Source organism: Parambassis ranga, chromosome 15 (genome assembly GCF_900634625.1).
Source record: "Parambassis ranga chromosome 15, fParRan2.1, whole genome shotgun sequence".
Lineage (NCBI taxonomy): Eukaryota > Metazoa > Chordata > Actinopteri > Ambassidae > Parambassis > Parambassis ranga.
In genome coordinates, this window is record NC_041035.1 from 4,085,147 (window position 1) to 4,103,115 (window position 17,969).

General features: G+C 38.8%; 1 protein-coding gene across 1 annotated transcript; it reads right to left on the minus strand.

Moving 5' to 3' along the window:
• Positions 1-11,611: 11,611 nt before the first annotated feature.
• LOC114447625 (G-protein coupled receptor 4-like) lies at positions 11,612-13,285 on the minus strand. Its single transcript, XM_028424014.1, has 3 exons — positions 13,142-13,285; positions 12,358-12,545; positions 11,612-12,267 (listed from the first exon to the last, which is right to left on the minus strand). Exons 1-3 carry the CDS (start codon positions 13,283-13,285, stop codon positions 11,760-11,762), a joined length of 840 nt encoding a protein of 279 aa, XP_028279815.1. The 3' UTR covers positions 11,612-11,759.
• Positions 13,286-17,969: the final 4,684 nt, after the last annotated feature.

Here is a 17,969-nt window from a genome sequence, read left to right on the forward strand (position 1 = left end):
ACATGTGACAGTGTAGCCAGACAGTTGGCAAAATAGTGTAAATACTAGCCATAAATGTGTAGTTTTACTAGGAGTGTGTTGATCATTTGGAAGTTGTGTGTAAAGCAGTGAGTTGTGTTTACAGTTCAGCAAAAAGAGTGCTGTGAAGTTGATTATATTTATACAATTGCAAATTGTGTGTTACAAAAGTGCAAATTGAGTGTAAAGCAGTTTTTTTGCTTTTAGTTTTGCAAACTCAGTGAGTGATTTTGCTAAAACTATTAATAGTTTTAGAAATTGTGCTATAAGAATCATTGTTAGTGTTTAAGCAATCAGAAAAAACTGTAATACCATCAGTGTGTAGTTGGCACATTGTGTGCTTAGTAATATGATGGTTTGTGTTAACTGTGTGGTACAAAAATACCATTTTTACAAAGGTTTGAAGAGTTAAGCAAGATGTATTAGCTTTTGCAAGAGATCTACAATGTTTTGCTGATTTGGTGTAAGGTTTTTTTATTTGTGTGTAGAGTTTTGCACAAATAGCCAATAGTTACAAAAATGTGCTTAAGCAATCAGAAAAAACTGTAAGTAAAAGTACAATTACCCAGCAAAATATATACTCAAGTAAAAGTAGAAGTGCTACATCAACAATCCTATTTACAGTTTTTTTTCAATGGCTTACACACTAAAATTTAATCAATTACAGTTTTTTCTAATTGCTTACAGTTTTTTCTGATTGCTTAAGCACATTTCTGTAACTATTGGCTATTTGTGCAAAACTCTACACACAAATAAAAAAACCTTACACCAAATCAGCAAAACATTGTAGATCTTTTGCAAAAGCTAATACATCTTGCTTAACTCTTCAAACCTTTGTAAAAATGGTATTTTTGTACCACACAGTTAACACAAACCATCATATTACTAAGCACACAATGTGCCAACTACACACTGATGGTATTAACTGAAAACACATCTGGCTTTTGCTTTCTCTGTGCACAAGGTATGTCCATGTGAGGTCAAACTTTTGTCATAAATAGTTCTATAAACACAGGGATTCAAATTTCAAGTATGAATGTTTATTCACACACATCAAAACAAACACAAGAAAACATACAATTTCACTGAAAGAGAGAGAGAGAGAGAAAATCAGTCTCATTGTCTCTCTGGGTCCGGCCACAGAATTTCATCAACATCACATGCAATGTCTTCTAGTCCAAGGCACCGGGGAACATGTCTCCTGGAGTGCCGTATCCAGGCCTGACATGATGCCTGGTCCATATCCTCGCATGCCTCCTTCCAGATGCTGGATGTCTAGCAATTCTATGGAGTAACAGTTTCAGTTTTACATGTACAGTATTGATGTTTTTCTCATTAGAGTATGGTACACCTACAAAACTGTGAAGGAACTGTACTAACCCATTCTCATCAATATGCCTCAATAAGCCTCATGATGCTTGCTACAGTGTAGCGGCTCAGGCTGAACCCGTTGGCAGCTTCCCTCAGGGTCATTCCATGGTTGATCACATGATCCACTATTGTAGCTCCGATGACATCAGTAATTCTATTTCTTCTTACCCTTCCTCCTTCCTCTTCACCTCCTCGTCCTCTTCCTCCTGCTTCCTCATGTCCTCATCCTCCTCTAATTCTCGTTCTTCTCAGTCTCCTTCTCCCTCCATTGTTCTCCACACTGAAGCTTACCTGAGGCTTATTTACAGAGCTCATGCTGATTGCAAAGTGAACTAATGATGTAAAACAGTTCTCACATGTGACAGTGTAGCCAGACAGTTGGCAAAATAGTGTAAATACCAGCCATAAATGTGTGTAGTTTTACTAGGAGTGTGTTGATCATTTGGAAGTTGTGTGTTAAGCAGTGAGTTGTGTTTACAGTTCAGCAAAAAGAGTGCTGTCAAGTGGATTATATTTATACATTTGCAAATTGTGTGTTACAAAAGTGCAAATTGAGTGTAAAGCAGTTTTTTTGCTTTTAGTTTTGCAAACTCAGTGAGTGATTTTGCTATAACTATTAATAGTTTTAGAAATTGTGCTATAAGAATCATTGTTAGTGTTTAAGCAATCAGAAAAAACTGTAAGCACATTTCTGTAACTATTGGCTATTTGTGCAAAACTCTACACACAAATAAAAAAACCTTACACCAAATCAGCAAAACATTGTAGATCTCTTGCAAAAGCTAATACATCTTGCTTAACTCTTCAAACCTTTGTAAAAATGGTATTTTTGTACCACACAGTTAACACAAACCATCATATTACTAAGCACACAATGTGCCAACTACACACTGATGGTATTAACTGAAAACACATCTGGCTTTTGCTTTCTCTGTGCACAAGGTCTGTCCATGTGAGGTCAAACTTTTGTCATAAATAGTTCTATAAACACACAGGGATTCAAATTTCAAGTATGAATGTTTATTCACACACATCAAAACAAACACAAGAAAACAATACAATTTCACTGAAAGAGAGAGAGAGAGAGAGAAAGAAAATCAGTCTCATTGTCTCTCTGGGTCCGGCCACAGAATTTCATCAACATCACATGCAATGTCTTCTAGTCCAAGGCACCAGGGAACATGTCTCCTGGAGTGCCGTATCCAGGCCTGACATGATGCCTGGTCCATATCCTCGCATGCCTCCTTCCAGATGCTGGATGTCTAGTAATTCTGTAGAGTAACAGTTTCAGTTTTACATGTACAGTATTGTTTTTCTCATTAGAGTATGGTACTACAAAACTTAGTGTGAGGGAACTGTACTAACCCATTCTCATCAATATGTCCATATGATGCTTGCTACAGTGTAGCGGCTCAGGCTGAACCCGTTGTCCAGCTTCCCTCAGGGTCATTCCATGGTTGATCACATGATCCACTATTGTAGCTCTGATGAAATCAGTAATTCTATTTCTTCTTACCCTTCCTCCTTCCTCTTCACCTCCTCGTCCTCTTCCTCTAAATTCACGTCCTAGTCTTCGTCCTCCTCCTCTTCCTCATGTCCTCATCCTCCTCTAATTCTCACTCTTCTCAGTCTCCTTCTCCCTCCATTGTTCTCCACACTGAAGCTTACCTGTGGCTTATTTACAGCTCATGCTGATTGCAAAGTGAACTAATGATGTAAAACAGTTCTCACATGTGACAGTGTAGCCAGACAGTTGGCAAAATAGTGTAAATACCAGCCATAAATGTGTGTAGTTTTACTATGAGTGTGTTGATCATTTGGAAGTTGTGTGTAAAGCAGTGAGTTGTGTTTACAGTTCAGCAAAAAGAGTGCTGTCAAGTGGATTATATTTATACATTTGCAAATTGTGTGTTACAAAAGTGCAAATTGAGTGTAAAGCAGTTTTTTTGCTTTTAGTTTTGCAAACTCAGTGAGTGATTTTGCTATAACTATTAATAGTTTTAGAAATTGTGCTATAAGAATCATTGTTAGTGTTTAAGCAATCAGAAAAAACTGTAACAAAACCTTACACTCAAGGAGCAAAACACAGGCCTAGATTTGCACAGCAGAACTGTAAACACATTGTGAGCTTCACACTTTTGCAAAACATTACACACAGTGATTTGCAAAACACTAAATACACTTGTATGCATTCCACAGCCACCAGGTGCACACACACTGGTGCTTAATTTTAGACACACCAATCAGATTTACAGTTTTTCTCAATTGTTTACACACAAATTCTGGTACTTGAGACACAATGACCACAACATGTAACTCATTTACCAACCCCCTGAACCAATTCTGCTAAACTACAAACATAGTTCCTGCTTTACACTCACATTGAAGTTCTAAAACAGTTTAAAACAGTACACACAATTCTCGGCTTTTGGCACAATTTTCATGCAGAACATATCTCGTTTTCACAATGAACACACTGCCATTCAAATATGCACACTGACTCATCACAAGGGCAAACACCCATCACACAGTTTTACAATTAGCAATCAGAGCTTTAGCATAAAAGAGCAACAGGTTTCGACAAAATGAGCCTTGTTTTGGCTAAGCAATTGAAAAAAACTGTAATCAGACGTTACAGTTTTTTTGAATGCTTAAACACTAACAATGATTCTTATAGCACAATTTCTAAAACTATTAATAGTTATAGCAAAATCACTCACTGAGTTTACAAAACTAAAAGCAAGAACACTGCTTTACACTCAATTTGCATTTTTGTAACACACAATTTGCAAATGTATAAATATAATCCACTGCACAGCACTCTTTTTGCTGAACTGTAAACACAATCAATTAAATATAAAGAAACAAATTACATGCTGAAAGTTAAACATGTTAACAGAGGACAAAGGGGGTGTTTCATTTCAGGGCATGCAGTTGGATTTGTACAAAATAGTTTTGAGAAAACATTTTGAAGCAATGGAATATAATGTGTTCTCTCCCCAGTTCATACTGTATATTGCACACAGACATGTGCCCATGCAAACGCAGACACGTGTGCACACTACCGTTCAAAAGTTTGGGGTCACCAGGTCTGATCAGCATAACAGTTCAGCTGTGCTAACATAATTTCACAGGAGTTTTCTAATCATCAATTAGCCTTTTTAACATGATTAGCTAACACAATGTACCATTAGAACACAGGAGTGATGGCTGCTGGAAAAGGGCCTCTGTACACCTTTGTATATATTCCATTAAGAATCAGCCTTTTCTAACTAGAATATCATTTACCACATTAACAATGTCTAGACTGTATGTCTGATTGCTTTAATGTTATCTTCATTGAAAAAACATTTGAACGGTTGTACAAGTGAGCACACTCCCACCAGTGGATAGAGAGTGTGTGTTGTTTTGCTCACTGTTGCCCGACTCAACTCCATTAGGCTAAGCTAAACCTAGGGGAAACACTGTATGCTGTGAGGTCATACTAGCCAAGTCAGCCAGTCACAGTCTCCTAGAACACTGAAACATCAACAATGCTACAGTACAAAAAGAATATACCTGGAATTGATGTGTCTCTCTGGCATTTGTTTGTGGTAGCACTTCTGTGGTTGTTAGGAAGATCTGAAATCTGTCAAACTTTGTAATTTCTGTATCTTTGTCAACATCAATGAATTCCTGGAATTCTGAATTATATTTTAAAATTCTGTCAAATTCATATCCAAGTTCTTTAGATGTGAAATTTATTAACTGTTCCAAACTAGTAACAGAATAAATTTTTTTGAACACTCTTTTCCATTTTTAAAAACACTAGCAAGAACTTTGACAGATTCAGATTCAAGAATTGGATCCTGGAGAGAAAGAGGGGAACATAAAGTGAGTTTACAGTTGTAGAGCGAGGATACATGTTCAGTTTAAATTTCATTTAAAAGCAAATATAAACCTATGTTATGCTATTTTTCATTCATGTCTCAATCAACCACTGTGACAATCCAAACAAAAGCTGATTTAACCTGATCTACATACACAAACCACTCGCAGAAAAAATGTTGCCATTTAACATTTGTACAAATGTTAAATGAGATGCCATGCAGCGAAGATTCGGGGTTAAAACTTGATAATATTCCGCAATTCTCTTCCTCTCCTTCAGATTCTCTGTCCTGCTGCTGGTCCTGTGTTTACACACGGTAAAGTCCAGCCCTATGCTTTCGATTGGCACCTTGTTTGACCGATACAAAGAGCTACAGCCAACTGAAAAGCCCATCACAACCGATGAGTCACTTTTCCGAACGAATGGGGACTGTCTGTTCGCCCATATGCTACATCTGATCCAATGAGCGTGTAGCTGGGACGCTAAGCTTCACTTGCACTTGCCATGTCTGTTGTGAAACATTAAACCAGACCTCATATCGGCGCGCTTTCAATTACATGTAGCCCGATTTTTATCATCACAATGTGTCGCCACACAGCAACTGTGTCAGTCTGACACAGTAAACACATGCCTTCGGACCTGTATTAGTTAGGTTCCCCTTAGTGCTAACAGTGTTATGTGCTGATGTTAATGGCAACACTTCCAGCCCGACACAAGCGTTTCTTCTTCAGAATTAAATCATATACAAAACGTGATATAAATGGAGAGTATGTAGATTTTAGTATGGCTTATAATGTACACAAAGTAACTGGACACTAGCTGCCGCTTTCAAATTGTGTTCATACATTAGCTAACCGTTTAGCTAACGGTTTAGCTAACGTCAGCTAGCACAACATCAACAGTTAGCATTAACAAACATTTACATCTTGTTGTAGCACAGACAAATATTAATAAAAATATAACCATAACATAACAGCGCGTGAACTGTCATTCACAACCACGGTTTGTCTTTGTCAAGTTCTGCACCTTAACCAACATAAACCAACCGAATTAGCTAGCTCTAACCTGAAATCATTTAGAATCATAACAGATTTACCCTAACTTCTTAATAATATTTTGACGTTATTTCCTGTCAAGTTATGTAATAAGTACATCTAACTAGTACAACAAAGAAAAATATAACTTACGGGCGGTTCCAGGGTTGCCAACATCCTTCTCCCACACAGACCAGGCTGGAGTGCAAAAAGCAGGCGCAGCCAGGCAGTAGTCCAAATGAATAAAACTGCTTTCCCTCCAAATTGTCACAGACTGTGTACGTTTACACAATGTGTGCTAAAATCTACACAACATGTGTTAAAGTTGAAATTATAACACAACCAGGTGCATTGTTTTTTGACACATCATCACATCACACATCAGTGTGCGCAATCAATGACGTCACTGGTCCACACAAAGCGACCGTCAGACTTTTATTTTAAATATAATTTTTGGGATCATTGGGACTCATATTTGCCTGGAGCTTTTTTATATGTTGCTAAAATTAAAACTGTGTATTTATTTATTTTTTAAAGCGTGAACTTCCCTCCACCTGCATGATAACACAGAGATTGTGTAACACATCTAAAATGACACATGGTGTGCTAAAATTAACACAACATGTGTCAAATGACTGTTGACACAGTCATGTGTGTTGTTTTTTGACAGCTTTTTGCTGTGTACTTAGGTAATTTTTCATGTATTTTTTATGTATCCCCCAAGTTAAAAAAAACAGTCCAGTTGTCTCGATTTAAACTCTTGCAAATTAAAAGTAAGTACTTAAGACTTTGGTTAAGTAGGATCATTGATGTAGCACATCTACTTTTACTTGAGTATATATTTTGCTGGGTAATTGTACTTTCACTTAAGTACCAAACATCAGTACTTCCTCCACCACTGACAACACAAGATATGATGACTAGTATTGTTATTATTAAGTTTGTCCACAGTACAGGATCATCAGTGAGACCTGGACACCTTGGACCCTTCCTCTGTTACCAGGTCAGGTGCTGGAGGAGTAGAGGAAGGAGTGGAGGCTCTCAGGTGTTGGACTGCTGCTGGGACGTCCTCTGGAGTTTCCTCACAGGGCTCCACATGACCTGTGTTGTATAAGACCATAATGATCAGCCTGATAATTAACACTGTAAATAATCCAGATTATACCTTCATCTGTGGAGGCTGTGGCATCTTCATGAGGAGACACAGGCAGGTGTTTAAGCACAGCACCTGATGAAAAACATAATTTAAAAAAGCCATAAAATAACACAACTATATGACAATAATCCACCAGCTTGTCATTTACAGAGAAACACCTGAGCATTAATAAACACTAAATAGACTAAATATATACATTAGTTTTTCCTGCTGTGGTTTAGAGCTCATTAACTCTAACAGTAAGTTGTAACAGCAGCACTTAGCTTAATGCTGAGAAACGAGACAAAACAAGCTAAAGTAGCATTAGTATAGCAGCTACACACTGTTGCTGCATGAGCTAACAAGCTACTTTACAGCTTCATTTACGTTTTTATACGTTTAAGTTTTATATCACGTCATTATATTGACGTTTGTAACTCATTTAGCAGATGTTTGTACGCAGAACGACTCAGTGAACATTCAGGCTGCAGTATGAAGGAGGCTGTAGTGACGTGAAGCCTGCGTCTTACGTGTTTTGTGATACAATGTGAAAAAAGACAAACACTGGTGCACTCCTGATTGGCTGTAAAGTACAGCTAGCATCATGGAGACAGCAGAGAGGAAGAGGAGCGCTGTTTGAAGTTATTTCACAGCGACAGACGAGAAGAAGAAACTGCTACTTGTGAGGTGTGCAGGAAAGCGACCTGCCACTGTGGAAACACAACTCATTTACACAAACATAAAGCAGCAGAGCCCAAAGACCTTGAGCTGCAGAGAAACAGAGGGAGGAGGAAGAGGCAGATCCCCAAACATGAACCAGAGACAGTGGTCACTGACAAAGGCTTTACTGCAAAACACTCATAAATATCCAGGTAGATGATTTAAAAAAGTGAAGGTTTAGATTGAGTAATCTGCAGCATGACTTAAAGGTGTCGTTCTGAGTGCTGTGATAAGACATGTAATTTTAGCAGAATGACTGAACAGTCATCATATCACCAGCTGAAATAAATCTTGTTTTTCTCAAATTACAAAATATATCTAATAATGTAATTATATAAGTTTATATAATGATATTTATTTCAGTATGATTAATATAGTTATGCTTTGGTGATAACTGTTAAAGGATCTTTATTCTTCATATTTAGGCTACATGCAGGTAGGTGTTAAACTTTTATAAAAGTATCTTAGTCATGCTGTTTCACCTACATGATTCACAAAGAGCCATGGCTGTCACAAGGAGCATTGCTGACATGATTGTGAAGTTAAAATTTCAAACTTATACAGTTCTGCACTTTTGTTCGCAGCTTGATTTACTTAACAAATGTTTCTTGTGTATTATTATTCTGCTAATCACGATAATCTATTTAAAGGCAAAAAAGAAGGCAAAAAATAATTATTTATGATCATGAAATTTCAAAGTAAAAGTATCGGTATCGGTATTGGTATCGGCGATACTGGCCCTGGATTTACTTGGTATCGGATCGATACTGAAATCTTCAGTATCGCCCACCCCTATTAGAGATCCACTTCAGGCAGCATAGCCAAATAAACAACCAGGTGGGGAGGCAGGATTAACTCAACCACCCAGACCTTCACATGCATGGTAACACATACACACCCTCACAGCCCTCCTCACTGATGGTGCAAATCAATATTGCAGGCAAACCACAAGGTGGCACTGATAGGGGTTGGCCTTTTAGACTTTGTAACTATTTCAGACAACCAGGATAAGGCCTCAAATCTTCACAAGGCTTCATCCACCCATCTACAATAAAAAGCCTTTAAATGTACCACTCTGCTGCAACTGGAAAATAACCTTTCTTCCAGCTTTCAGTTTACCATGCGGCAGTAGAGTCAACAAAGTAAGCACATATCAGTTAACACAACTTGATATTTTGATATTGATGTTTTTAAGTAATGTTTACAATTACATTTTACAGTGCACCGACTGACTCTGATCTTCCGTTCTTTCAACATGGTTCAGGTCTGGACTGTTGCAATTACAATTCTCAATTTATGCTGGATTAGAATGTCCTAGAACATGTTAGAAGTTAGGATCATTTAGAATGATGCAGAGGATTGCATATTAAATTGTTGCATTAAGATCACGGTATGATTTTTTTTTACATGTGAAATAAAATGAAATGATCTAATAATATTTTCACACAGTGTATATAAACAGGCAGATGTTGCAAATTAATTCAATGGAAAAAAATGCTGCCTTTAACTAACAATCACAGTGATATTCAAACTTACTTCATGTCTGGAGGTAATAAGTTTGCATATAAGTTCAAGATTAGATTAGCTTCACACATACACAGGATAAACCTGACAGACATCTACAAGGGTCCTTTAAGGAGGTTATATGTCAGATATTGATTAATGCTTGACTCATCATTCTTCTACATCCAGGTCTACAAACAAAAACCACAACTGACACAAACTGATATACCGAATACCTTACAGCAGGGCTGGACTGGGACTAAAACTTGGCCCTGGCATTTTGGCATGTTTGGCCCACCATGACTATTTATATGGAGGCATGCGGCATACCAGAGGATATATGCACACATTGTGTTGTTTCAAAATTTAAATAAACCACAGTAGACTAGCTTACATAGAAGAGAGTAACCATGCTAAAAATACATTCTTTCAACACTCACAGAGACTTTTATATTAGGAGAGATGGCCACAGGGTCACAATTCCCATCTTGAAGCAAAGTGGTCAGAGAAACACTGCTCGAGATGTCTTTACGCTTTAATGAATCAAACTGTTTACAAATACAAATAAGACAATCAGGCCTACAGTAAGACCATACATCCATGTAAAATAAAGATCTCCTCAAAGTGGCACCTTTAAGTATGAAACACAGAGAGAGAGAGAGAGAGAAAGAGGCGGGAATGTCCATTATAAATAATGTGTTATGTCTCTGGTTACCTCGTAATGATTAATCATCCATTTTGACAAAGCAGTGTTTTACTAACATCCATCCAACCACCTTCTATTAACCTGCTTCATCCTGCAGTGCAGGGTCACGGGGGGCTGGAGCTTATCCCAGCTAGCTTTGGACAAGAGGCGGTACACCCTTGACCCTGTAGACTAACCTCTGCAAACACATCTGTGATTTTGGCACATTTGCACCCACTGGCATTTGAGCCTTTTCACTCTCTGCTTTTCTGCGCCCACCTTGTGCTTTTGTGGTTTATTGTCAAATTCCACAGATGGACAGTAAGTTGTTTTTTCATACTTTATTCTCATAAATATATGTGATATATGCAAAAACAGGCATAGTTTAGTTTAGGATGAACTTACAGTTTCATTATTATTTAGAACACATGTCTGTGTAGTACCTCTATTGATATTAGACAAAGTAGAAGCAATTAAGAAAAGTCAGGTTTGGCAGGTGGAGGTGGACTCAGAAGCAGGACAAGATTCTGTCAGAGCAAAAATCCATAGTTTTAATACAAAGTCTGGTAGCTACACAGAAAAGGCTGTTCGATCTGGCAGAGAGTGCAGGAAAACACAAAGACTAACTACACAAGGGGAGACAATGAGACACGGTGACACATTAGGGTGGGGCAAGTAATAAGCGAGAGGAGGGAGACACAGGAGGAAGAGGATTACAAGACACCTGAAAGAGAGGAGGATTAGGAGGTTCAAATAAAACAGGAAATGGATGATTTCCAACATAAAATAACCTGACTTAGGAGCGGGAGCCTGACAATTAGAAGCAAAAATTATATAGAGTTTATAGCCGATCCTTTCAGCTTCTCTGTACCGACAGTCTGTAAAACCATACCTTGGATCTCTTGTTAACTCCAGTCAGTCATACAACAGCTCTTCCCCTTTTTAGATGCCTTTTATATATCTGTGCACACACATATATACTGTATGTGTATGTGTGTGTGTACAGAGAATAAGGATTTAGTGATAAGATATTGTAGTAGAGGCTGGTGCAGTGGTTAGCACTGTCGCCTCACAGCAAGAAGGTCGGGCATTTCTGTTTGGAGTTTGCGTGTTCTTCCTGTGCCTGTGTGGGTTATATCAATTAGGTCAATTGGTCACTCTAAATTGCCCGTGGGTGCGCATGTGTGGTTGTTTGTCTGTAAGTTGTTCTGCGATGTACTGGTGACCTGTCCAGGGTGTACCCCGCCTCTCACCCATAGTTAGCTGGGTTAGACTCCAACCCACCATGACCCTGAACTGCAGGACGAAGCGGGTTAATGGATGGATGGGTATTGTTTAAATTGAACATTTGTTGCAGTCATGACAACAGAACATTTTGCTATTACCTGTTGACCAGTTTACCTAGTTTTCCCCTTTAAGTTTTATTCAAGCTGTTGTTCTGGTGATCTCATCATTGTTCATTTTGGAGCAACAGAGTGAAGTCAAAAGTTTGTCCACGGCACTTTTCCTGATGAAAACATACATAATCAAATCTGCAAGAGGACTCAGCTGAAGAAGTACGAAGGACAGGTTATTAAAAACACAGTTATCTCTGGCTTCTTCTGCCAGGGACCAAACGATGGAAGGCAGGAAGAGCAGTGTGTAAATAAGCAGCACTACCACCAAGATAGCCACGATTCTTCTTTTCTCATCAGAGGGGACACTGCGAGCTGAGGACAGAGCTCTAAGAGTCCCAACCAGGAAGAACATGAACAGAGGGAAGGGGATGAGATGGAAGACAGCAAAGATGGTTTCTGCAATCTGAAATGAAACCCAGAAATAACAAGGTAGAAGATAGATGAGAGGAAGTGACCAGACCACGATGCAGACCACCAAAGCACTCTTGACGGTTTTTCTATTGTGGTACCACAGAGGCCAGGCTATGACCAAATACCTGTAATGCAAAATACAAGAGCATCAAAATGACTTAGTAACAAGATGGTCAAACATAAAATGGATTTAGACACACACTAGATATATTTACCTTTCCAGGGCAACACACACCATGAAGCCAACACTGGCCATCACACCCAAATAATAAAGATAAGAGAATATTACATAGAGTGTCCAATCCTCGGGTTCTGCTACCCAAACAATCATATAGCAGAGCTGAATGAGGTCAGAAATGAAAAGGTTGATGACGTAGATCGAAGCAACATTATCTTTTCGCACCTGCAGGAAATCATAGATAAAAGACACGTGAGAGACTGAACTGTTTTTTGGGAGGTTAGCATAACATCTGACAGTGCTATATGTGAAATGATGCTATCACTAAAGAAACAGACTCACTAATGCAAAACATCATTACAACTCAATGTTAAATGTTTTCTAAGTCAAAATGTCAGAGTAACCAACATACCAGATACTGACTGATGTTAAAGACACTGATCTGATCTGCGGCAACATTTTAAAATGTCACAATGTGTTTATATCAGAGCATGAAAACACAAAGGACAGAAACAGGGTTACAAAAAGATGTCTCCAGCAGGGGGCGTCTAACTATAAATGATACAGAGGCCCTTCTAATAACACTGACAGCAAATTAACTGTGAATTCTTGACAACTTGAAAAACAACTTGCAGCTGCAAAGAAACAGACCTGCAAATGTCACCACATTACCTGGACTGCTTGGCAGACTCACAGTGGCATACCAAACTGCTAAAAGCACCAAGCTACTCTTTACCACCCAAACTGAGCTGCAACTACAGTATATAGATATAATGGCAAAAAGCCAGAACAGTTTAAGAGAAGAATCAATAACTACGTACTGTAAAATAAACAGAGTAGATGGACACCAGAGTCAAGGGAAGGCCGATGCAGATGATGATACATGTCAACACGAATATGGCAAAATAAGCTTGACTATAGTTGCAGTGATAAGTGAAGTCGCTGCTATTATAGTCTTCCCCCATTGAGATGCTGTAAATATTGTTGTTTTTCGTACTTCAGAGAGAAACCTGTAGAGATTATGGTAAATATAGAGATTATGGTAGGTATTATGGTAGATATACTGACCAATAAATGTTGAAGATACATACAAAAATACATCAGAAAAAAAACATGCAAATTAAACGATACATTTTAAGGCCTAATTTAACACTGCACTGCATTGCACAACCTCAGCTATGTGGTAAAACCTAGTGTTGGTACCAGTTACACCAAAGTCGAACTTATTTGACACAAAATCAAGACAGAAATAACTGTATGTTGCTTTTATATATTCAGAACCAAAGCAGGAATATGACACAGAGAATGTGTCCATATCAGGCTTAAGACACAATAAACATTTCTGTATTAAGTTCTAGTATACATGTGTCATCACAATTTTTTACAGTAATGTACAGAGTACAAGTAATTTATAAGTAATGTGATGTCCTGGTAATCATTTTTTTACACATCTTTCACCTTAACTAACTTATATTTTTAATTAACTTAAAAATATGTTTATAGTGCATTTGTTATTTTTGTTGTTTTATGTTTAAATATAATAACAATTTTTTGCTGTTCTCATGAATTTAGACAGAAGAGTAAAATAAAGGTAAAAATGTACCTCTAAAGGATGCAGGTTCACACCTCTCCTGTGCTGAAGTTTTGTCCTCTGCATGCAAACAGTCAACAGTAAATATGGTTTGATGATGTGAGGGTGACGTGTCAGATTCTAATCTCCTCCTGCCTGTCGGACATATGTAAACTACATAAACAAATACACTTTCCAAGAATGATGCTGAATATTCCAGGTTGTCTCTTCAACTTTTATTTTTTATATCTCACATTTCCACCCTATTTCACTTCAGGATGATTTTCATTTAGGTTACACAATAAGAAAGTTATATAGATTATACAGAATTTTTTTAACCTACCTCTCAGGCACAAGTTTGTAAAGTAGAAAACACAGTTTACCTTCCAGGTAACCAGAACAGATGTCCTGTTAAGCTTATCTTTTATTTTTATATCTTATATTTCCATCCTATTTTATTTCAGGGTTCCAGCCTGAACATTATTTACATTTAAAGACTTTTTCATTTGTGGTTATCCCCACTCCTTTCAATTTATGCTGGAAAAGGATGTACTAAAACATGTTAGAAGATAAGATTTTTTTTACATGGAAAATTGTGTCAGAATGTGAAATAAATTGAAATTATGAAACATTTTCAGTAGTTTCTTCACAACAACATATCACACTGTTTTGCCACTTTTATTTTCTTTTGTCCTTTTCAGTCAGGACAGATCCATTAACTGAGACGACATTTTTATTTTTTTGTATGTCCACACAGTGTATATAAATAGGTAGATGTTGCAAATCAATCCAATGGAAAAACTCTGCCTTTAAATAACCATCAGAGTGATATTCAAACTTACTTCATGTCTGGAGGCCATGAGTTTGCATATAAGTTAGCTCCTCCTTTAGTCTCTTCATCCTCCCCCTGACTACAGAGGGAGAGAAAATGTTTCAAACATCAGTCATCAAAAGTAAAGTTCAACAAGCTTTCTGTGCCATCTGTTAGTCACCTATCAGCCTGTAAGCTGCTGGTTTCTGGTCCTACAGTTTAATCACATCAGATGGTGGAGACAACAGACATTGTCTTAGTAATACATTTAGTGCAAGACAACAACTATAATCACCTGAGGCACACTACAAGAGAGTCAAGTCTCAATCCAGTGCATGGTGGTTATATGGTTCAGTCCATGAACATGGGTGATCATGTCTTTGAAGATACAGCAGCCAACCTGTGGAACAATGTGCCTGTGTGTATAAGACCAGTCACAACAACGCCTGCTTTTAATCTTAATTTAGACTCACATTTTGTGGCATTTAAAATGTGTGTTTTTATACTGTCAGTGTGCATTTATATACTTTGTAGTTTCAACAACATTTAAGAAAGTCAAACTATGCCTACTCTGTAGGACATTTCTGTCACTTTTTTCATTATATTCTGTTTATCAAGAAATGGTAAATGGTACTTATATAGTGCTTTTCTACCTACTCGGGTACTCCTTTCACACACACAAGCACACACGCATTCACACACCAACCACTGGGAGCAATATCGTGTCTTGTCCAAGGACACATTGGCCTGCAGCCAGGATGGGGGATCGAACTTGCGACCTTCCAGTTGGTGGACAACCACTCTACCACCTGAAAGATAACACAGACACGCTCTTTGGTGTTTATCTTTTTATGTGAGGACAGCTTCTTCTTCTTCTTCAACAGCTTTCTGTCATATTTGGATCCACTCACCACTTAGTTACATAAAATACATAAAAACAAAGAATAAATAAGAATGGCAAATACAAATTTACATACATTTTTTCAGCCTCTTAGCCCTTTTCTTTGTGTCAAACTGTTTTGTCTTATTATTACAAGTTTAGACCACTAGTTGGCACTGTCCCAGAGGGTAGACAGGAGTTAAGAAAACAGAATAAGAGGACACAGTTGCTGCTACTGATGCACGTTGTTAAAGTTATTGATGTATGCCAACTTTTCATCCAGTAAAACTGGTTAAGTCTTTGGGAGTTCTTCTTATTCTTGCTTTAACATAACACAAACTGAGCAGTACCTAATTCCTATGTTTTTTTAAAAAAAAGTAAAGTTCTGTGTCTGCAACATCTCAAAATAACACAAAGAGCAGACTGACTCATCGGAGTTCATATCCGTTGTTGTGTGTGAAATTTATAACATCATTCTCTCTCACTGTGTTTTATTTTATTTTATTTTATTTTATTTTAGATACTTTAATAATCCCATCATACAATGACCAGCGAGGCACGCCACACCAGTGAGTGCACTGGAGGCAGTGCGGGTAAAGTGCCTTGCCCAAGGACACACAACAATGATTAGGGAGCAGCTGGGATCGAACCACCAACCTTCTGGTTATTGGACAACCCTGCTCTACCACTGAGCCACTGCTATGGAAACAACAGAATGAAGCTTCATGATTTTCAAATAAAAACTGGCTTAAAAGAAAAACCATCTATCCACTCCATTACATATTCCTTATGTACGCGGAATAACCCCCTTTTCGTTGAGGTACGTGGATATTTCTTTAAGACACACCGGCTTGCCCAGCCACGCCCTGTGGGTAGGTTACAAAGGACCGACGCAGGCGTGGAATCAGTGATTGTTTGATCTACATTGTAGTAGGTGCAGTGTGACACTTGGCACTGAGAACAAATAACAGTAGGTGCAGTGTGACACTTGGCACTGAGAACAAATAACAATAGCATATATCTGTAAATAGCATATATCTGCTGACCTGTGTTGCTGTTGCTCTTGCCTTTCATTCTCTCCTGCTGTTGTTTGGTGTATCGCTTTTGGTGCTGTGAGCTAACGCACCACTTGCCTCGGATAGCCACGGGGGCTTCCCTGGCACATCGCAACCCATATCACATTTCGCCATTACTCGCTGTTTTTCACGTCGTATGCCGCAGAAAACGGACCGCACTGATTCATCACCGATTTGCTGTAAAGGATCACTTCCGTCGTCATACAAAGCTTTCATTTCTCATAAAAGAAATAAACTGAATTATGTTGACAGTAACATTTGTTCTGCTTACTCCTAATCTCTCTCTGAAATGCGCCAAAACAGGGCATATTTGGTGGTCCATCCTTCTTCACTGCTGAGGCAGAGGCAGGCTGGTTAAGAGTGAAAAATAGTGGCTGAGCAAGTTATGGGGTGGAGATTATTAGAATATTAAAAAACGGCGTAAGGAATACGACATGAAAATGGCGTTTTCTTCGGCGTACGATGTGAAAAACTGTGTTGTAAGTACTGGCGAAATGTGATATGAATGACTGGCGATAAATGTGCTTGCGCGGAAGTCTGCTGCAAACGCAAGTATGGCAAGCTGGCAGGGACACAATTGTGTAGGCTGCGGGTTTCTATGCCCCTAGATGACGGACACGAGAGCTGTGTTTTGTGTCTGGGCTGTCAGCAATACGATACGATGTCAGCGATACGGCAGCTATCATGGCCCTTTACCTTCGGCACGGACAGCATGTCATCTGGCCGATAGATGGAGCTAAGGTCATTCTCCCTCTCCCGTGACCTGGATGCCCGTCAGCTGAGTTTGTGCCCTGTCAGGGCCCTGACTGGCTGCACAACAGACAGTGGACCTTACCCAGGGGGCCTACACTGGCCTGGGGTGCCCTTCCGCCCAGTCCCCATGCTCACTTTCAAGTCCGCTTGCTGCGCTGCAGTGAGTTCGCGGGTTACCGTTGCATTATGGGAAATGTAGTATTGGTGCGTGCAAAACGCCAGCGGGCGGCTACGGCCTGGTTCTAATACTAATCAAATATCATCCCGGGGGCCATAGATAATTCTTTCGCGGGCCGAATCTTGACTTTGACATATGTGCTTTACAGCAAAGGAGGTCGTTGATGAATCAGTGCGGTGCGTCCTTCTTCTCTGCTGATAGGCGGATAAAGAGTCAACTAGTGGCTGAGCAAGTTATGGGGCGGAGATCATTAAGAGTATTAGAAAACGGCGTTTTCTGCGGCGTACGACTTGAAAACGGCGTTTTAAGTACTGGCGAAATGTGATATGAATGGCTTGCGATATGGGATAAATGTGCTTGGTGCCTGCCTGGGTGTTGAAG

Coding starts and splice junctions, on each gene's coding strand:
- LOC114447625 (XM_028424014.1), bottom strand. CDS start 13,285: ATGGGGGAAGACTATAATAGCAGCGACTTCACTTATCACTGCAACTAT. Junction 12,546..13,141: donor TCTACTCTGTTTATTTTACA/GTACGTAGTTAT, acceptor GATTTCCTGCAG/GTGCGAAAAGATAATGTTGC. Junction 12,268..12,357: donor GTGTGTGTTGCCCTGGAAAG/GTAAATATATCT, acceptor TTTGCATTACAG/GTATTTGGTCATAGCCTGGC.